Source organism: Peromyscus maniculatus, chromosome 7, assembly GCF_049852395.1.
Source record: "Peromyscus maniculatus bairdii isolate BWxNUB_F1_BW_parent chromosome 7, HU_Pman_BW_mat_3.1, whole genome shotgun sequence".
NCBI classification, from domain to species: Eukaryota; Metazoa; Chordata; class Mammalia; order Rodentia; family Cricetidae; genus Peromyscus; species Peromyscus maniculatus.
The window spans coordinates 117783668-117805026 of record NC_134858.1 but is presented as its reverse complement, the minus strand read 5'-3'; the positions used below and the strand labels follow the sequence as shown (position 1 = coordinate 117805026).

The following is a 21359-nucleotide window of genomic DNA, read 5'->3' as shown; positions in this document are numbered from 1 at the left end:
GTCGGTCACACAGGTCACACCTACAGGAGGACAGAGCTCAATGGCTTAACTATTAGCAAATAGTTGTGGTCTGTGGTGGTTTGATGGGAAGCCCCATAGCTCATATGTTTGAACACTTGGACCCAGCTGGCTGAACTGTTTGGAAAGAATTAGGAGACGTGGCTTTGTTGGAAGGGGTGTGTCACTGGGAGTGGGGACGTTGAGGTCTCAAAAGTCCTTCCCAGTGTTCTCTGCCTCCTCCTTTTGGATCAAGATGTGAGCACTCGGCTCTTCCTGAGGCCAGGCAAGGAGCTGGAGAGATGGCTCAGCGGTTAAGAGCACTGGCTGCTCTTCCAGAGGACCCGGGTTTGATTCCCAGGATCCACTTGATGGCTCATAAGCATTCGTACATCTAGTCTCAGGGGACCTGGGATCCACTGCCCTCTTCTGGCCTCTTGGGATCCAGGTATACATGTGGTGGTAGACATACAGGTAAACATGTATATACGTAAAATAATAAAAATAGTTTTTTAAAAGAAATAATTTAATCAGTGTGGTGATAGTATGTCCACCAATATACTGTGCACCTTAATAAACTTATCTGGGGTCAGAGGACAGAACAGTCACTAGACAGACATAGAGGCCAGAAAATGGTGGCACACACACCTTTAATCCTATCACTTGGGAGGCAGAGATCCATCCGGTTCAAAGCCACACTGGAAACAGCCCAGCATGGTGACTCACGCCTTTAATCCCAGGAAGTGATGGCAGGAAGCAGAAAGGTATATAAGGCATGAAAACCAGGAACTAGAATCTGGTTAAGCTTTTAGGCTTTTGAGCAGCAGTTCAGCTGAGAACCATTCGGATGAGGACTCAGAGGCTTCCAGTCTGAGGAAACAGGATCAGCTGAGGAGTTGGTGAGGTGAGGAAGCTGTGGCTTGTTCTGTTTCTTTGATCTTTCAGCGTTCACCCCAATACCTGGCTCCCGGGTTTGATTTTATTATAAGATCTTCTAGTAATTCGTGCTACAAATCAGTGGCTGGAAAGAGACTCAGTGGTTAAAAGTGCTTACTGCCTTCCAGAGGTCACAAGTTAGGTTCGCAGTACCCACATCAGATGGCTCACACCTTCCTATAACTCTAGTTCCAGAGGATCAGTGCACTCTTCTGGATTTCATTTATGCTGTACACAGTATACATATGTGGCACAACCACCACACACACACACACACACACACACACACACACACTGATGAGGTATTGTTTGTTGCCTTCAGGTCCCAAAGCAGACTTGCTTCCTTTCTTACTCTAAAATGGAATGCTCCATGAGCTGAGTGCCTCTCCTAAATATTGTGTTCCTCAGTGATGTGGGTGTCCATCCGGGGGAATAGGAAACAGGCACGAGTGTGCTGACACTCATCACAGAGTTCTATCAGCTGTGGCACCCATGGAAAGGACAGACTGACTTGTCAGCCCACAGCAGGTGAGGCAGGGAGGCCAGCACTCCCAGCACATGCACTGGGAAGGGTGTGTGTGTGTGTGTGTGTGAGTGTGTGTGTGTGTGTGTGTGTGTGTGTGTGTGTGTGTGTGTGTGTGTGTGTGGCGGGTGTGTGTGTGTGGCAGGGGGCTTGTGTGTGTGTGTGTGTGTGGTGGGGCGTGTGTGTGTGTGTGTGTGTGTGTGTGTGTGTGTGTGTGTGTCTGGAGGAAGAGGAAGCGGTTAGAATGCAGTGGGAAGTAAAAGGTTGTTGAGAACAAGCTCACAGACAGACAGGGAGCAGAGGAAGCGCCCTGAGTGTTAAACCTGGAGAGCTCAGGATTGCTCTCTGCATACTTGGAATGCTGAGGTGAAGACAGACAGACAGACAGACAGACAGAAGGGATTGGTGGGCACAGGGTGCTCTCCAGGCCCCAGCTGGAGATGGAGTTGTGTCAGAAATGAACACTGATGAGACTGTTTGACAGGAACAGTGGGAGAATCTTGGCCAGATTCCAGACAGGAGCTGAGTGTGGATGAGGACAGAGGAGAGGGGGGAGAGCTGAGTGTGGGAGGACAGGGGAGGGTGAGTGTGGGAGGACAGGGGAGAGCTGAGTGTGGGAGGACAGGGGAGGGTGAGTGTGGGAGGACAGAGGAGAGTGAGTGTGGGAGGACAGGGGAGAGTGAGTGTGGGAGGACAGGGGAGAGTGAGTGTGGGAGGACAGGGGAGAGCTGAGTGTGGGAGGACAGGGGAGAGTGAGTGTGGGAGGACAGGGAGAGTGAGTGTGGGAGGACAGGGAAAGTGAGTGTGGGAGGACAGGGGAGAGTGAGTGTGACTGAGCACAGGGGAGAGCTGAGTGTGGGAGGACAGGGGAGAGTGAGTGTGGGAGGACAGGGAAAGTGAGTGTGGCTGAGGACAGGGGAGAGTGAGTGTGGGAGGACATGTCTGGGCTGGTAGCCTGCTTGCCCAGCACATATGAAGCCCTTGAGTTTGATCCCCAGCACCTCGTAAACCAGACGTGGTGGGACATCTCAGCCCTTGGGAGGTGGAGGCAGGAGGATGAGAAGCTCAGGTTGTCTTCAACTCTCGAGTCATTTAAAGGCCGGCCCAGGATACGTGGGATGTGTCTCAGCAACAACAAAATCAAACAAACAAAACCAAAGCACATACTGCCCTTGCAGAAGACACAAGTTCAGTTCCTAGCACCCATGGTGGGGAGTTCACAACTGCCTGTAACCCCAGCTCCAGGGAGATCTCAGTCCTCTGGCCTCCATGGGCACCTGCATTCACATTCACATATGCATAATTGATAATAAAATAAACCTTCAAAAAAGTTTAGCAGAAATGAATGAGGAGCAAGGTTGGGAGGGTTTGGAACAGCAGTGCATGTGGGAGGAGGCAGGCGGAGGGATGAACATGATCCACATACCAAGTGTAAATTTCCAAAGAATTAATAAAAATAAAAAACAAAAATCAAGAGCTGACGCGGGACAGAGTGAGGACAAGGAGCTGACTCTGGGTACCCCAGACCTAGCTGCTGGGGCCAAGGGGAAGGGCCAGTGTCAGAGTCAGTGAGGGCTCTTGGCCTCTGCAGGGGAAGGTGAGCAAGTGGGGTGGGTGCCTGCTGGTGGGCAGGCACTTTCAGTGTGGTGCTCCTACCTCAAAAACAGCCTCCTAAGAACCTCCTCACGGTGTGTGCCCTCGGCAGGCAGGCACAAGCGGGCAGTAGACCTTGCCGAAGTGAAAGGTGACGAGGTCAGGGAGCCTATGCCCAGGGCTGCCCAGTGGGTACCAGATGCTTTCTAAGATGGATGGAAAGTTGAGGGGGCTCTCACAGCTTGCCTGAGGCCCCTATTAATGAGATCTTGAGGCCTGGCTTGTGCTCTGCTGGCCTCCAGAGCTATGGACTGTCATCTCGCTGGGAATATATGACACAGCCCCCAGCCATCCCCAGGTCTGCCCCAGGCACCAGTCCCTTAGACTTGAAATGCAGGCTCCCTTGTGATAACTGGTCCAGCCTGGAGCTTCTGAGCTTGCTCGCCACAGCATCTAAAGATAGGCCACCTCACAGGAAACCAGATGCTATTGGCTAACTTCACAAATAAGATGCCCTCAGAGAGAGGGAAGCATTGGTGTCTGGTGGAGTTTGTGTGGGACTGGGGGACCGACTGGCATTTCCTGCAGAAGTTCCGTTCCTATCTGCCCAGGTAAGTGCAGAGGACTTCTCCCACACCTGGGGTGGGAAGAGTCAGGCCAGCCAGGGACCTGATGTGTTTGCTTTCTGTGTCCATTTTCCTGAAGATGCAGATAAAACTGGGGTGGGGTGTGGAGGATGGGGTTCTGCAATTAGACCTTTTGAACACTCACAACGTGAAGCGTGAGTAATTCCATTTTAGCGTTGTGGAGAAAGGTTCAGACTGAACATTACCAGAAAGGGGCGGAGGCAGCCGATACAAAATCACATTTGGGTGATAGGAAATATTGGTGTTCTTATAGATTAAAATTCAACTGTCAGTCAGACTTGGTGGTTCATGCTCTAATCCCAGCACTTAGAAAGCTGAAGCAGGAGGATTGCTATAAATTTGAAAGCAGTCTAGGCTATGTCATGAGTTCTGGCCAGCTTGTTTTAAACAAACAATAACAGCTACAAAAACTAGCATTGATGGTTTTTATTTCCTTTTTAAAAAAGCGCTTATTCTTCAGAGACCCACATTTGAGTGTTTATAGATGAAATTAATCGTTTAATTTAGCCATGAAGTAGGAGCTAGATGAAATATTAACTGTGAGTTGATAATCCCGAGAACCGAGGGGCAGGTGCTCATCGGTTCCCCTGGATTGTGTACAGGCCTGAGAATATAAAAACAAAATCGCTATGCTGGAAATGTAGCTCAGGTGGCGGACTGCTTGCCCAGTGTGCAAGAAGCCCTGAGTCCAATCCCCAGTACCACATAAATCAGGCATGGTGGCTCGGCCTGTGATCCCAGCACTCAGGAGGTAAAGGCAGGAGGGTCAGGAGCTCAAGGGCATCCATGCTCCATAGGGATTTTGAGGCCAGCCTGGGCTTTTTGAGACCCTATCTCCAATAACAATACTGATGATAATGATTCAAAATGACTTCAGCATTTTTACTACAAATATGCATTTATATGGAGAAAAACTGAAAGAGTATTTCCCGAATCTGCAAAGTTGCATAGTTTTATGGATTTCTTTTCCCTTTTCTCAAATACCATTTTGGTAACTTCTCCAGTTGTTATAATAAACATTTATGGCATTTATAGTAAACTGGGCACAAACTCATTTCTCAGTTTCATAAATGCTCATAACCATGGCTCAGGGCTCAGCCGTCTGCGCCACTAGGAAATGTGGTCTTTGGAAGGAAACAGTAAGAACAGACCTTTTCCTGCTTGACACGGACAGACCCTTCCAGAGGCCCCTGAGGACAGCTGCAGCTGGCTTTTCCTTGGTGACTGTGTTATCTTCTGGCAAACACAGACCCCAAGTGCCTGCAGCCTTGCTCTGGGCGATTACAGCCAGAGTCCAGAGAAAGGCTGAGAGTTGAGGATTCTCCTCCCTCCTCTCTCCTCCCTCCTCCCTCCTCCCTCCCTCCTCCCTCCCACCAAGTTCCCCTAACTCCACCCCCCTCCTGTCTCCACTACTTGAAATGCAATACTTGCGGAGGGAAGAAAACCTTGCTCAGGCACAGGTCATGGGAGGACCTGAGCCTACTGAGAGGAAGCAGGACCGGAGCAAGCCCTGAACTGTAGAGCCCCGGACACTTACGAGCAGCAGGGTGGGGCGGTGCCTGGACTCAGGGGCTTCTGGAAAACAGAAACGGCCCCGGGAGGGGGTGTTCAGTGACTTCTGGGACAGAGGTAAACAAACGTCATTTGCCACAGAGATGGCCCCTGGGCAGCAGGAACAGCCCCATACCCAAGTCTAGTGTGGTGAAGCAGTGAGTCTATGGGGTCACTACAGGAGCATGCTCTTGAGTTAGCCCAAGCTCACCCCAGTGGGGTACCTACTCATGACAGCTGCCTCCTGGGAGCTCCTTGTACCCATTGAGGGCAGCTACAGGAAGTAAGACTCCTCTCCTCAGAGACTGCCTGCAGCTCTTAGAAGCTCCCTGAGAGGAAGTAGGAATCCTGCAAGTTTCCTTGAATCCTGTGCACCCGCCTCCTCTTTCCCTCGCCCCTCTGCTTTTATGGAGGGTGCCGGGGCAGAAAAGAGTTCCAGCCCAAATTTAGTCTGCCTAACCTGGCCTTCACACACCCCTGTTCCCTGGGGAGAACCTACCCAATCCTAATCTGCTTAAAACCTGCCCTCCCTGCACTTGGGCTGACCCATTGCAGAGAGAGGCCGTGGGACACAGTCCTGACTTGGCCCTGGACAGCGCTGCGCATCACTGACCGTGAAGACGCAGCTTCCTGCTTTCCAGTGGTGAGACCCAGGCAATGGAGTGCACTGTGAAGGTTAGGGAGTGGTGTGTAAGTCCTGCGCACACTGACTGGACCTTCTTTGGTGCTTAAAAAACAATATGGGCCAGCACGGTGGACCAGGCCCCTGTTGCCAAGCTTGACTCCCTGAGTTTGATCCCGGGACATGCGTGGTAGAAGGAAAGTACCTTAAGATGAACTCTGACCACGTTGCAGCATGTGCAATTACATGCACACATACATATAAATAATAAGTAAATAAATAGATGTGCTTTTAAAAACAATATATGTCTGCTACTTCAGGGAAAGTGAAGCTCCGTGACTTTAGGGATCTTAAAATCACTGACGATTTTCAAAGGAGGCTGTTAAGGACCCCAAGTCATAGGAACAGGAGAAAAGACATCATGCTAGAGCCGGTCCACTTCAAAAACGAGTTCTAGTTCCTTCCTCTCCCAAGCGAGCTGTGCCAGGGTGGCCATGTCAGGCACGGTCTTCCCAAACCAGAGAACTTTGCTTGTGGTCCAGAACATCCACTTGTACCTCCCCAGCCCAGCCTCCAGCCCAGAGTCCTAAGCCTGAAGACTTCCAAACCAGGCCCTTAGGGGTGAGCTTCGAACTCACACACTGTTCCAAACCCGGCTGGTAAGGAGTGGGACCAGGGCGATGGAGCCAGGGCGATGGAGCCAGGGCGATGGAGCCAGGGCGATGGAGCCAGGGCCCTAGCCAGCCTTGATGACACTAATGCCCAGGAGTCTCAGGAACGGGAGATGCTTATGTCACTCATGTCATTTCCTGCCAAGAAAAACCAAAGGAAGCCGAGGGTTTCTGATTGAATCTGGGGTCTGCCTCCCTCCTGGGGGTTCATAATGTGCTAACCGCCTTGCAAGCTCCAAGGCCCAAATTCCACCCCCAGAACTCACATAAAAACCCCTGGTGTGGCAGTGCACACTAATGATTGGAGCACTGAGGGGCAGAGGTGATCCCTGGGGCTCACGGGCCAGTCAGCCTGGACTACCCAGAAACGTCCAGGACAATGAGACCCTGTATCAAGAGAGAAGGTAGAAAGTGCTGAAGAATAGCACACATGCACAAGTAGGTACACACACACACACACACACACACACACACACATCATACCTATGCATAGACCACACACATGCACAAGTAGGTACACACATACCAAACACACTTACATCCCCATACACACCACACACACACACACACACACACATATCATACCTATGCATAGACCACACACATGCACAAACCACATATACACATAACACATCCACACACCACACAATGAAAAGAACCTTGCTAGGACCCCCAAGCCTCCCTCACACCCTGCCTGACCACAGTCTCCTTTCTATGTGTTAACACAATCCTGACTGACACACTATTTATTTCCCTGCTTTTCCTTCATAGCTTGACCCCCATCAAAGAAGTGATGATCCCTAGACAACATGCTGAAATAGAATGGTTGTATTCTTTTTTTTTTTTTTTTTTTTCGAGACAGGGTTTCTCTGTGTAGCTTTGCGCCTTTCCTGGAACTCACTTGGTAGCCCAGGCTGGCCTCGAACTCACAAAGATCCGCCTGCCTCTACCTCCCGAGTGCTGGGATTAAAGGCGTGCGCCACCACCGCCCGGCGGTTGTATTCTTTTATTACGTTAGTTACTTTGTGTGCCATGTGCAGCCATGTGTATCCCGGTGTGTGTGCAGAGGTCAGTGGGCAGCTCCCGGAGTCAGGTCTCTTCTTCCAAGTGCGTTCATTCCACGGACTGAACTTGAGTCGTCAGACTTCTCGTCAAATGCCTTCACCCACTGAGCCATCTCACTGGTTGTATGGGTTTTGGTTTTTGTTGTTATTTGTGTGGGGTTTTGACAACAAATACTTTGGGTGGGGCAGGTTCAAGACAGGGTTTCTCTGTGTAGCCCTGGCTGTCCTGGATCTCGCTATGTAGACCAGGCTGGCCTTGAACTCACAGAGATCCACCTGTCTCTGCCTCCCAAGTGCTGGGATTAAAGGTGTGCGCCGCCGCCGCCGCCGCCGCCGCCGCCGCCGCCGCCGCCGCCACCACCACCACCACCCAGCTAGCTTTTCTTTTTTAAAAAGTAAATTTTATAGCCCAGGGATGGTGGTGCATGCCTTTAATCCCAACACTCAAGAGGCAGAAGGATCCCTGTGAGTTCAAGGCCAGCTGGGTCTATATTTCCAGGACAACAGCCTGGGCTACTTAGAGAGACTCTGTCTCAAAAACAAAACAACAACAAAAAGTACACTTTATTATACAAAACCTTGCAAATAATTGTTTTAAGTCACACACCAAAATTAATCTGACCCAAAGTTTATGCAGCATAATGAACTCATATACAGTTTGAATTGGAATGGATATAGTTAGTAGCCTGGTGACCTGTTCTTATCTGTAAGGCCAGGCCACACCCAAATTCCCCAGCTAGTCTGTTCATCCCAGGCTCTCCCTCCCTAGACCTTTACCTTTATCTTTGTTTCTCAGACAATAGGAACCATCCTTAGGGGAGATGTCACATGTCCTGTAGAGGTTGGTGACCCCTGTGCTACATCCATTCCCAGCCTTCTGGGTGGAAAGCAGGCATCCACATCCCTCCACTGCAGACACAAGCTGTGTGCTCCACATTCCCGGTTTCCCAGAGCCTGCCTGTGAGCGTGACGACTTGCTCATGCACTCTATGTGACTTAATTAACATGAGCTTGGTGGCTGGCACCTTTAATACCAGTAGTCAGGAGGTTCAGGCAGGGGGATTACAATGAGTTTGAGGCCAAGTGAGGCTAAATAGGAAATTCTGGGTCAGTATGAGTGATAGTATGAGACCCTGTCTTATTATTAAAAGGCTGTTCTGCCAGGCGGTGGTCGCGCACACCTTTAGTCCCAAAACTCGGGAGGCAGAGCCAGGCAGATCTCTGTGAGTTCAAGGCCAGCCTGGTCTACAGAGCAAGATCCAGGACAGGCACCAAACTACACAGAGAAACCCTGTCTCAGAAAAGAAAAAAAAAAAAAAGGCTGTTTCTCCATTACTTAAAAAAAGTGATAAAACATTTGCTTTTAAATTTTTGCAGTTTATTTTGATAGAAATAAATAAATACCACATAGTGCTTTAAAGAGGAAAAGGGAGGAGAGGTGTCAAACCCCTAATAATGGCATGTTTTCGAAGGAGGAGACTCCTTTACCCAGGGGCTTCTGTGGTTTCTGGTTCGATTTCCCTTGGTGGTATTTTTTGGCTTGGCAGTGTACCTTTGATGTGGGCTAAACCCTGCTGGGTAACGTTGTCAGATACTTTAAGTGGGCTCCTAGCTATACAAGCAGAGGGCCATCAGTCAGCTAACTGGCACAGAAAACGGGGTGGAAATTGTGAAATGTCCTTCCTGCTGCAGCCACTGCTCTCTCTGTGCCCTGAGACATGTGTGCTTAAAAAAAGAAAAAGAAAAGAAAGAAAATAGGACGGCCAGAGACAGGAGCCACAGCTCTGTCAGCAGAGCGCTTGTACTGCAAGCCTGGGACCCGAGTTCAATCCTCGGAACAAACTAAAAAGCCGCACTGAGGGACCCAGGAGAGTGAAGATCTAGAGAGAGACCCTGGATTTAAAAATCAATAACCAGGATGTGGAGGCAAAGAGAGGGCACATCATAAAAAGATGCCAGCAAGAAGAAAAGAACTTGGCCGCCTAAGGGGAAGGGAAGTAAAGAGACAGGGAACTGATTGGAAGCCGCAGGTGAAAGTGCCCCCACCCCACGCACGAGGAAAGCTAGGAATAAGGGAGTGGGCACGAGAAAGGATGGCCAGGATGGCCAGTGAGAGTGAGGAGGGAGTTTTAGAAAGTGGGTCATACAGAAATCATTTCCATCTGGATCGAGAGCAGTGGTTCTCAGCCTCCCTAATGCTGAGACCCTTTAATAGTTCCTCATGTTGTGGTGAGCCCAACCATAAAATTATTTTTGTTGCTACTTCATAACTGTAATTTTGCTACTGTTAGAAACTGTAATGTAAATATCTGTTTCTCGATGGTCTTAGGGAGACCCACAGGATAAGAACTGCTGATCTAGAACATTCCAAGCTCTGCTTCTGGGCTCAACTCAGACTCCACAGTTCAATATCAGTTAGTAAAACCTCGGGTTAACTGCCATGGGGCAGGCCTGTGACCTCAGGCTGGCCTCTGCCTTATTATGTAGCCCAGGCTGGCCTCAAACTGAAAATCACCTGGATTCCTGGCTGGACTCTCTCTGCTGCCAGGAAGCCCTGTCTTCAGGTTCACCTCCCAATCCTCTAGCTATCTCAGAGGACCCAGAAGGAAAAAAAAAAAAAAAAAAAAAAAAGGCTTGCTCAGATCAGACCAGAAGGTTTCTTTGCTCTGGCTATGAGGTTAGAGAATGAGTCAGGCGAAGAGAGTGTTCTTCGCTGATGTGAGGTTTCAGTGGAATCCTTAGGCTCTGGGGCTCATCTGAAGACACTGGGTTTGAGCCGACACAGCCTACAAGCCCAGGTAGATAAAAGAGATGTACAAGTGTGTCACCTCTGACTCACACAGCTTCTCATAAGTTGCCTAGAAGACACAGACGCTGCTGAGATTTCTGGCACGAATGTCTGTCCCACCAACAGACATGGCCACTGTGATGAGTGAGAGAGGATCCTTCCCACACTGTTCCAGCTGTGGAGCCTGGCCAGCCCCTGCTGGGGCCCCACATGCTGAGGCTTACCTTAGTCCTCTAGGTCTTGCTTTTACTCACTCACTTGCTCACGAGTTCATTCAGTACACCAGGCACCTACAGGACTGTCAGGTCTAAGGGCCCAGGACCCACAGCTACAAAAGACATCTGCATTCCCTGCACAATTCTCCAGAAGGCCACAATTGGAAGATGGTACTTTCTTGGAACTTGTCATTGTATTATTACTTACTTTAGCTTTTCATAAAATCCATATTTTTGCTGATTTTTAAAATTGAAAGTCAATCAATTAAAATATTTTCCAGTTGGAGACTACTTACATGGCTAAGAAAAAAATCCAAGCACATGTGGTGAAAACTTCATCTCCCTTTCCCTTCCTTTAGCCTCCAGGATCGATGCCTCCACCACTAACTTATCCTCCAGAGAGACTCAGGCACACAGCCTCTTCCAACCTTTTCACAAATGTCCCTGGGACCTCACATGGATCTCAGGGTTTGTCCTGAAGCAGGTTTGGTATTTTGTCCTCCAGATTCACTGTGGTTCAGTTCGTTCTGTCTGGACTGAACAGAGAGCTTCATAAAGAGAGACTCTCTCTCCTCCACTTTCAAAATAAGCAGGAAATGGGGTACTTTTCATGTCAGTGGAAAAAAATAATATTTTTAAATACCACATTTCCACAGCGCCCAGGGTCTGACAATACGTGAGACTCCACAGCTAGCTCGGATGTGTCTAAAGGTTGGAAGGGCTCTGCAAGTGTGTGCTGTGAGTAACACATTGGAATAGGCTCTCTCCTTAAACAGCTCAGTCTGCAGAGGGACCCCCCCCCCCCCATCAAGCCGGGCTCCGAGTTCACCGTCCATTAGTTCACAGAAGCTGTGGGGCTGGCAGACAGAACCCAGGCACACGGAGGCAGAACAGTGAGTCCTGGTTTGGGCTCCTCTTAAGGTCAGCTTTGCTAACTTCACACAGGGAGAAGGAGGAAGAAAGTGACTTCCTGGGGTCCCTCATTTATGACCTCTAAGGGTCTGCTTTCATATTACCGCATGGCACGTCTTCCCCAGTTAGGGAATTTAAGCCTCGTTTACAAGCCCCAGGGGCTAAGTAACAATTCCTGCTTGCTTATCTGTCAACTCTATACATATGAAATGTCATGGGGTTTGGGGGGTATTTATTTATTTATTGACTTACTAGCTTATTTTTGAGACAAAGTCTCAAATATCCCAGGTTGAACTGAAGCTTACTATGCAGCTAAAGTGAGGTAAGGTAACCTTGAACTCTGACCTCCTGCCTCCATCTCCCAGTTGCTGGAATTACAAGCATATCCCAGCAGGCTTAGTTAGCGCGATGGTGCAGATTGAACCCAAGGCTTTGTGCTTTCAGGCAAGCATTCTAACCACACAGCAGTGTCCTTGGTCTTGAGGTGACCGCTGTAGAGATTAGAGAGCCCGTGAGGTGGTGGCTGGTGATGACCGGCTTGGACGCTGCTGAGTAACACAACAGCAGAGGTTCTGTTTGTCTTGTCACACATTAGAAAAAAGGTCCTGCAGCTTGGAGCAAAGACACGTACGCTTGCCCTGGATTTGAGAGCTCCATCACAGCCTGAGTGGTCCAGAGCAGACAGCCTCCCTCGGCCCAGTCCATTACAAAAGGGGCTGGCTGAGGTGCAGAATTCACAGGCAGGTGATGCAGGGAGGAGCCGTGGGTGGAACCACCTTGAGCAGGGTGCAGTGGGTTTGGAAACTTCTTCTGTTAAAAACCATGAGCTTTGCTTTCCGTTTCAATGGGGAAAGAGGCAATGGCATTCAGGAAGTGTGCTCTGAGATGCCTCGAGACTTCTGAGGGTTCTGTCTGTGGTTTCAAGAGACAGAAGAGGATGCCCAGGGGAGCAGTATGGAGTGAGCAACCATCACATCCTGGGGGAAGCAAACGGGAAGAGGGCGCGTCTTATCACCCAGCCTATGGAAAAGTGTCCTCTTGTCCCATTCTTGCCCATGAGGAAATAGAGAACGAATAGGGAGTGGGTTGGGGCTGGGAACACCCTGATAGCTTAGACACTCAAACCAAGGACAGCGCTGGCTGAACCATCCTCTGCCTGGGTCAGCCAGCCCTTCTGAGAACACAGAGCCCAGGTTAAAACAAAGCTTCCTCTCCACCTCAGGCTGTGAGACGGCCAATCCAGTGCTATTGTGATGAAGGCATTTCCCACACAGTATTAACCCTAAAGTCCTGGGTACCATGAAACAGGAGTGTGGGGCTACGCTGGTTATTTTCCTCATGGCTGGTGACCAAATACCGGACAAGAAGCGGCTTACGGGAGGAAGAAGTCACAGGCTCTTCTGTGAAGGACTGGGCCGAGGCTGTCTGTGGTGGAGCTCATTCTCGACTCCAGGCTGCAGGCCTTTTTCTCTGAGGAAAGCATCTCTGTGATTTAGCAACATTCCAGCTGCTCAGTACTGAACACTGCCTGACAGGGCTTTCTGAACTCAGCAGGCGTGAATCTTCCTCCTAGAGGAGGTGGCTCACCGGTTGACGGGATTGTTCTGGTAGAAGGGGAGAGGCCATGGTGGCGGGAGTGTGTCAGCTGCTCACAATGCACCTGTAAGTTGGAAAGCCCAGTGATGTGCTGAAGCTCGGCTCATTATCTCCTTTTCTGTCAGGTTTAGGACCCAACCCATGAAATGGCTCCATCTACATTGAGAGTAGGGTGTTCATTTGTTTGTTTGTTCTTCAAGACAGGGTTTCTCTGTGTTGCCCTGACTGTCCTGAAACTCGCTCTGTAGACCAGGCTGGCCTCAAACTCAGAGATCCACCTGCCTCGGCCTCCCGAGTGCTGGGATTAAAGATGTGCACCACCGCCACCTGGCTAGAGTAGGTCTTTCTCCCTTGTTAAAATCCCTCACATGGGGCTGGAGAGATGACTCAGCAGTTTAGAGCACTGTCTGCTCTTCCAGAGGACCTGGGTTCAATTCCCACCACCCACATGGTGGATCCCAACTGTCTGTAACTCAAGTTTCAGGGAATCCAACACCCTCTTCTGGTTTGGACATCAGGCACACACATGTGTACACATAAAATAAACAGATCTTTATAAATATTATAAATGAATGAATCAAATCCCTCACAGTCACGCCATGACATCTGTTTCCATGGTAATTCCAAATCTCATCAGAGAGTGAAGAAATGCAAGTCAGAGTAGCCCCATGTCAGAGTAGCCCCCATGGCAGGGTAGCCCCATGACAGGGTAGCCCCATGGCAGGGTAGCCCCATGGCAGGGTAGCCCCATGGCAGGGTAGCCCCCATGACAGGGTAGCCCCATGACAGGGTAGCCCCATGGCAGGGTAGCCCAAAACCACTTGTAACTCCAGCTCCGGGGGATCCAATGTCCTCGTCAGGACTCAACAAGTACCTGCACTCACACATGTACCTTCCCACACACAAACACACATAACACTTAATTTTGAATAAAATACATTTTTTAAAAAAGCAGCCAGTGTGGTGTAGGCGCATGCCTTTAATCCCAGCACTCAGGAAGTAGAGGCAGACAGATCTCTGTGAGATGCAGGCCAATCTGGTCTATGTATTTCATTCCAAGCCAGTCATGGCTGCATATTGAGACTCTGTTTCAAAAATAAAAATAAATGTTTTAAAAGATAGCATGAGTGAGGATGAAATGTAGTAAACCACCAGTCAGTGTTTGTTTCTTCCTGTTTACTCCAGACAGCCAGAGAGAACTGCAATCCTCTAAGGCTAATGTCTCCCCCTCTGTTCCAGGACCTCGCCATGCCCACCTTCTTCCCTAACTTGGACCTAGAGTACGAGAACTTTGAGTATGATGATTCTGCGGAAGCCTGTTATGTGGGTGACATCGTGGACTTTGGGACCATCTTCCTGTCCATTTTCTACTCCCTCGTCTTCGCCTTTGGTCTGGTGGGAAATCTGTTAGTGGTGCTGGCCGTCACCAACAGCCGGAAGCCCAAGGGCGTCACCGACATCTACCTCTTAAACCTGGCCTTGAGTGATCTGCTTTTCGTGGCCACCTTGCCCTTCTGGACTCACTATGTCATCAGTGAGGAAGGCCTCCACAATGCTGTGTGCAAGCTCACCACTGCCTTCTTCTTCATCGGCTTCTTCGGGGGTATATTCTTCATTACGGTCATCAGCATCGATAGGTACCTGGCTATTGTCCTGGCCGCCAACTCCATGAACAACCGAACAGTGCAGCATGGTGTCACCATCAGCCTGGGTGTCTGGGCAGCAGCCATCTTGGTGGCGGCACCCCAGTTCATGTTCACCAAGAGAAAGGAAAACGAATGTCTTGGTGACTACCCCCAAGTCCTCCAGGAAATCTGGCCCGTGCTCCGAAATTTGGAAGTCAACATCCTGGGCTTCACGCTGCCCCTGCTTATCATGAGCTTTTGCTACTTCCGAATCATCCAGACCTTGTTTTCCTGTAAGAATCGCAAGAAAGCCAGGGCCGTCAGACTCATCCTGCTTGTGGTGGTGGTCTTCTTCCTCTTCTGGACACCCTACAACATCGTGATTTTCATGGAGACTCTCAAATTCTACAACTTCTTCCCTAGTTGTGACGTGAAGAGGGGCCTGAGGTTGGCCCTCAGCGTGACAGAGACAGTGGCATTTAGTCACTGCTGCCTCAACCCCTTTATCTACGCCTTCGCTGGGGAGAAGTTCAGGAGATACCTGGGACACCTGTACAGGAAGTGCCTGGCTGTCCTGTGCGGTCGTTCCATCCACGTCAGCTTCCCGCCGGAATCCCAGAGGAGCAGGCAGGATAGCATCCTGAGCAGCTTTACCCGGTACACAAGTGAGGGAGAGGGCTCTCTTCTGCTCTGAAAGGGTCTTCACGACCCTGACTCCACTCAGAACCCGAGCTCTTGACTCTGACCCTCTGTAATGAGGACAGACCTACTTTTCCTGCTGCGTCTTATGTGCAAGAAATATGGACCAGATGCCGACAAAACAGTCCCATCGTGTTTTTGAAATTTTTCTGTTCAGTTCTTGAAAGACACACATATCTCTTACTGTAAATGCTGATCATTGGGGCTTACAAAGGTTCTAACCCAACTAATTACAAAAGAGTTGGTGAGGGTTATCCCCATGACCAGGTGGATAAGGGGGTGACTAAATACTCAAACTGAGTAGAAATCAAGGATTGAATCTAGCTAGAATGTCCCCTCTATGACCTTCAGATCTTTGAGTAGTGACAAGTAATCCAGGCCCACATTCCATAGCTTTATCATCAGAGAAGGACCTCATCTCTCTCTGATTTCAAGGTCAACATTCCCAGGGAAGGGCTTCCATTGACCAAGTTGTGTCCCTTTCCGTCCCTTGACTAGGTAGTGGTATTGAAAATAGAACTGTTCTAAGATACTGTTGGAATCTCAAGGTTAGAGATTGAGGGAGACTATTTCTATAACTTGGAGGATGGGAACAACCCTGATGAGACAGAAAAAGAGTCTGGGGCTGACTCAGGCTCTCCCCTCAGTAACTAGCCTGTGTCTACTGCCAGCCCAACAATACCTAGATCTGCAGACCCATAACTATCTCTCTGCTGCCAATGCAAGACCCAGGCTGTGAGAGCAGCTTGCTTTCTGTCCCCCACCCTGAAAGCATCGTGTATGATCTAACCACAGGAGAGCCTTCATGCCTGCATTTACTGACTCGGGCCTCATTTATAGTTTGACTGAGAATTCTGGGACAGTATAGTTTTGTAACTTGCTTTTTAAAAAAACACTGGATTTCAAATTGCTCTCTGTTCCTGTGTGGCACTGTATTAACCATTTTAGAAGTCTCTCCCAGATGGTGGCCTCATTGAGGAAGTTGTGGCATGTGGCTCATTGTGGTGTGTCTGACATCTCCTTGGCAGTTTACATGTTTGTTTCACGGACGACAGACTGAGTCATGTCCCTCACTGGCTTGTCCAATGTTTTAACATTGCAACATGATGCTGTCTTCTACAAAGGTCACAATTGAGAACCTCAAAATTGAGTTTCCAAAGTGGGGGGACTGGAAAGATGGCTCAGTGGTTAAGAGCACTGGCTGCTCTTCCAGAGGACTGGGGAGTGGGAGATTCAACCCCAGCACCCACGTAGTGTCTAACGACAGTCTATAACTCCAGTTCCAGGTGATCCAACACCCTCTTCTGGTTTCTGAGAGCACCAGACACGCACATGGTGAACAGACATACATGCACATAAAATAAGTTTAAAAAAGAAAAAAAAAAAAAAACCTTTTTAGTTTTCAAGACAGGCTCTCTCTGTGTAACCCTGGCTATTCTGAAACTGCCTCTGAAGACCAAGCTCGTCTCGAACTCACAGAAATCCTCCTGCCTCTACCTCCCAAGTGCTGGGATTAAAGGTGTGTGCCACCATGCCAGGCTTAGTAAATAAACTTTTAATTTCAAAAATATCATTTAAGTGTTTTAAGTAAATTTATGATTTGGTGTTACTCTATATTCACCACTGTCCTGGGTCACACGGTTAGACATACCTACACTGTGTCTATTTTACTTATAATTCTGTCGATAAACATTTGGTGTCCTTCCTGTTTTTAGCAAATAGAAATCTCACAGCACTCTAATCTGTGGAATTTTCTTTTTCCTGTTCAGTTATTTATATCAGATAAATTCTTTGCCATGGGAATAACTAGACCAAAGGGTGTGGAAATGTTTCAGCTCTTCTCTCCAAGTATATACAATTTTATCAAAAAGCAAAGCCCACCCACCCCTTTAAATGACAACATTCATGAGGCAGAGGCAAGTGGATCTCTGTGAGTTCAAGGCAAACCTGGTCTACAGATCGAGCCAGTGATTCAAAAAAAGAAAAAAAATCGAAGTTCTATAGGGAAGGCCAACTAGTCCTGAGTCTAAGGCATCTTCATCTTGACTTATCGGGTGGTGATGAAGTCCGTAAGTCTGTTAGCGGCAGCATCTTTTCTCTCGGCAGTACCATCTTGACTGCCAACCACAGGAAGAGCTGTTTCAGCTTTCTTGAAAGTTTCTAACCCTGATGGATTGATCGGTAGTGTAACGCACGAGCACGCGTGCGCGAGTGCGCGCAAACACACACACACACACACACACACACACACACACACACACACACACACACACACGGAGGAACTCAGAAGACAAATTGCAGAAGTCAGGGTTCTCCTTCCATCATGTGGGGCGGCCTGGGATCAAACTCAGGTTGTGAGGCTTGGTGGCAAGCATCTTCGTCCGGTGAACCGCCTCTCCAGCCCCCACTTAGTTTTTGATGTGTATGTATGACCTCCATATGATGACAGTTGGTTACAAACTCTTTTTGAAGCACATTTCTACATGACATAGGAGCTGGGCTCCACAGAAGTTTCCAAGGCAGTGAGACCATGCCTCTGCCCTCCGTGATTTTATTTTTCGGGATAGAGTCTCACTATGTAACCCTGGCTTGTCTGGAACGCAGAGATCTGTCGGCCTCTGCCTCTGGGTACTGGGATTAAAGATGTGCGGTGGGGCTTGATTTCTGTAGAAAGAAGAGGCTTGACTGTGATAGCTCAGAGATAACAACACAAGACCCAAGACTGTAGAGATAAGAGCTTCTCTGAGTAAAAAAGGGTCTGTGGTGCCAGGAGCGATGGGTGTGAATTCCTGTGAGGGCACGAGGCTCTTAGAACATCAGCTAACCGCACAGCTGGAAGGACATTTCTTGGCCTGGCTCTGCTGTCTGTGAGGTTGGCTCAGCTAGCAGAGGTTGGTGACACACACACACACACACACACGCACACGCACACGCACACGCACACGCACACGCACACGCACACGCACACGCACCCCACTCCCCTTCAATGCCGGGTCCTCATTCCAACTGTTGAGCCTTGAGAGTTTTCATTAAAACTCTCATGTTTTATGAGACTCCCATGTGGGGAAGAACGAATTCTTCTGGCCTGAGAAACAAAAGTTAGGGAAGCAAATATTTTCTTTTCTACAAGCAAACTAATGGCACTGAGCAGGTGAGGTGGGTCAGCAGATAAAGGGGTTTGCAATCCAGCCTGTCAACCTGAGCTCAACCTCAGGACTCCCGTGGTGCAAAGAGAGAAACAACTTCCCCTGAGCTCCACACAGATGCTGCAGGGCGTGTGCTCTCACACACACTTGTGATAAAAACAAAATAATAAACCAGTATCCTGTATTCTTTCATTCATTTTGCTGAACAGGACAGGATGGGATGAACAAAAGGAATTCACTGAAAATGCCCACATGGTAAGGACACATTTGAAGTAATTGGCCGTCGGCACACAACTGGGTCAGACCTACTTCTGCCTTTGAGCTCTGACTTCCAAAGTGTAGGAGATGGAAGTGCACTCTGGAGGCAGGGGATGTGTGACATCCCAGCACACTACCCTAAGTCTTCCAGCAAGTTCCTTGCCCTCTCAGAGCCTCCATGTTCTTATCAGACAGAAAGGAACACAGAGCACTCCCACCTCCTAGGACCGTGAGGGCTGTTAAGACAATTCTAGATTCAGCACTCCCACCTCCTAGGACCGTGAGGGCTGTTAAGACAATTCTAGATTCGGCTGTGAGAGCTCAGGCCAAGTGTGACCCTGTTTTTCCCGACCCTCCCTTTCTGCAGGAGGACACACCTACTAGCTTGTCCTTGCCTCTTTGTTTTTCTTAGGGTCAGAAGTAACTGGGTCCAGATGCATGCTTTGGCTAAGCTGTCTTTTGTGAGGGTTTGGTTGGGGCAGTGTGTGTGTGTGTGTGTGTGTGTGTGTGTGTGTGTGTGTGTGTGTGTGTGTGGTCAATCTCTGGTTTCATTCCAGGAATCATCCACCTTGATTCTTGATTTTTGGGACAGTCTGAGTTTCTCTCTTACTGGGGTTTCACCAGTTAAGCTAAGCTAGCTGGCCAGGAGCCCAAGGGACCTCCCTGTCTCCGAGTCCCCTGTACAAGGACGTGTACACACCAGTCTTTTACACTTGGGGTTCTCCGAGTCCCCTGTACAAGGACGTGTGCATACTAGTCTTTTACACTTGGGGTTCTCCGAGTTCCCCTGTACAAGGACGTGTGCACACCAGTCTTTTTCACTTGCAGTCAGACCCAGGTCCTTGAATTTGCACAGTAGGCACTCTACTGACTAAGTTACTTCTCAAGCCCCAAAATGCACACTTCGTAGCTAGTGTGGGGGGGGTGGCCAGTGGGGACCCATGGCAGACGCCTGAAAAGGCAGAGCCTAGCCTCCCAGTGTGCCCTGCTTTCCTCTCTCATCTTGATCGCAGTACAGCCCATCCGGCCTCTAGGAGCAGAGGTAACAGAAAACTGAGAAGAGTCTGCAGGGGCGTGGCCACAGAAAGGCTGAGGCGTGTGGCCCAGACTGTGACTTAGTGGAGTCAGTCTGTGAGCACAGGTGTGGGCTGTGCTGCACCCTCAGTGACATCACCGTAGTTAATGACAGATGGCATGCACAGAAAGAGTCCTCAGGAAAGGACGCAGGATGCCCAGAGGCAAATGCAATCAGCAGCCTTGGGAAGGGCCCAGACCTCAGACAGACACAGTAAATGCCAGGGAGAGCTATGTCCAGGTGCTGTCCAACATTCGAGCTGAATGCCAAATACACTCACTTCAGTCTAAGCTCACTCAGGGACTGTGTGTGCGTGTGCATGTGCGTGTGCGTGTGCATGCACCCAGACACTCCTCTGCCCCTGACTGAGCAATACCCAGGACGAGAGTGTCCATGTGTCCCACATGGAGTGATAGAAGACAAAGAGGAAAGGAAAGTCCTCAGACTGTGGCCTTGCACTGAGAAGGCCTGAGGAGAGGGCCAGGAGAAGCCGGGGCAGGAAGGTCAGGTTTTCAGGAGGTTGTCAGGTAGTGTTGGGAGCCGAGGCTGACCCCAGGGCTGGTGGAGATGGATCTGTGGGAAGTGAGGATTGGGAGGGGCTGTTTGTCACAGGTGTGAGTGGGGACAGGGAGAGTGCACCCTTGAAGGCCAGCTGCACAGAGATAGGAAACAGCCAGGGGACCCTGGAGTGCCTGCTGTCCTCTGTCTCCCTCCTTCACTCGGCAGCGGGAGGGTGAGCTGTGAAAGTGTCAGGGAACACACTTCTTAGGAAACAGGGCAGCTGGGGAGACGTGGGGAGCCTTCAGGTCAGGGCTCTGTGCATGTTACACAGCGCTCTCTCTCCAGGCCCTTTTCTCTTTCTCCTTGGTCCTTCCCATCTGCCCCACAGCCATGCTGAAGAAGAGGAGGAAAAGGGCTGTGGAGGATGGAGGAGAGAGGGAGAGGAATGGCGCTCTGGCTTGGAAATCGGAGCGGGAAAACTCTGGCTCCCGTGCAGGCCCCAGGTGCTTGGAAGACCAGGAGCCTGAGCGGCCCTGTCTGCACAGCAGGGCCCCAGGTGCTTGGAAGACCAGGAGCCTGAGCGGCCCTGTCTGCACAGCAGGGCCTCAGGTGCTTGGAAGACCAGGAGCCTGAGCGGCCGGGTCTGCACAGCAGGGCCTCAGGTGCTTGGAAGACCAGGAGCCTGAGCGGCCCTGTCTGCACAGCAGGGCCTCAGGTGCTTGGAAGACCAGGAGCCTGAGCGGCCCTGTCTGCACAGCAGGGCAGCAGGTGCTTGGAAGACCAGGAGCCTGAGCGGCCCTGTCTGCACAGCAGGGCAGCAGGGTGAGCGAGCGGCTTCACCCCCCAGCACCGGCCTCACCCATCGCCCTTGCTCCCAGAAGGGAGAAGCACCTCATGCCTCCACCACCCTCACGCCCCTGGCCCTGGCCGGGCGGGCGCA

The 21359-nt window shown here is 50.0% G+C and overlaps 1 protein-coding gene across 2 annotated transcripts; it reads left to right on the top strand.

The window, feature by feature from the left end:
* Positions 1 to 800: 800 nt before the first annotated feature.
* On the top strand, positions 801 to 17012 carry Cx3cr1 (C-X3-C motif chemokine receptor 1). Of its 2 annotated transcripts, none has more exons than XM_042282012.2 (2): positions 801 to 901; positions 14355 to 17012. In XM_042282012.2, exon 2 carries the CDS (start codon positions 14364 to 14366, stop codon positions 15432 to 15434), a length of 1071 nt encoding a protein of 356 aa, XP_042137946.1. In that variant the 5' UTR covers positions 801 to 901; positions 14355 to 14363; the 3' UTR covers positions 15435 to 17012. The 2 variants fall into 2 exon arrangements, with proteins under 2 accessions (XP_042137946.1, XP_006996192.1); XM_006996130.4 differs by lacking the exon at positions 801 to 901 and adding an exon at positions 3544 to 3660.
* The last annotated feature ends 4347 nt before the right edge of the window (positions 17013 to 21359 follow it).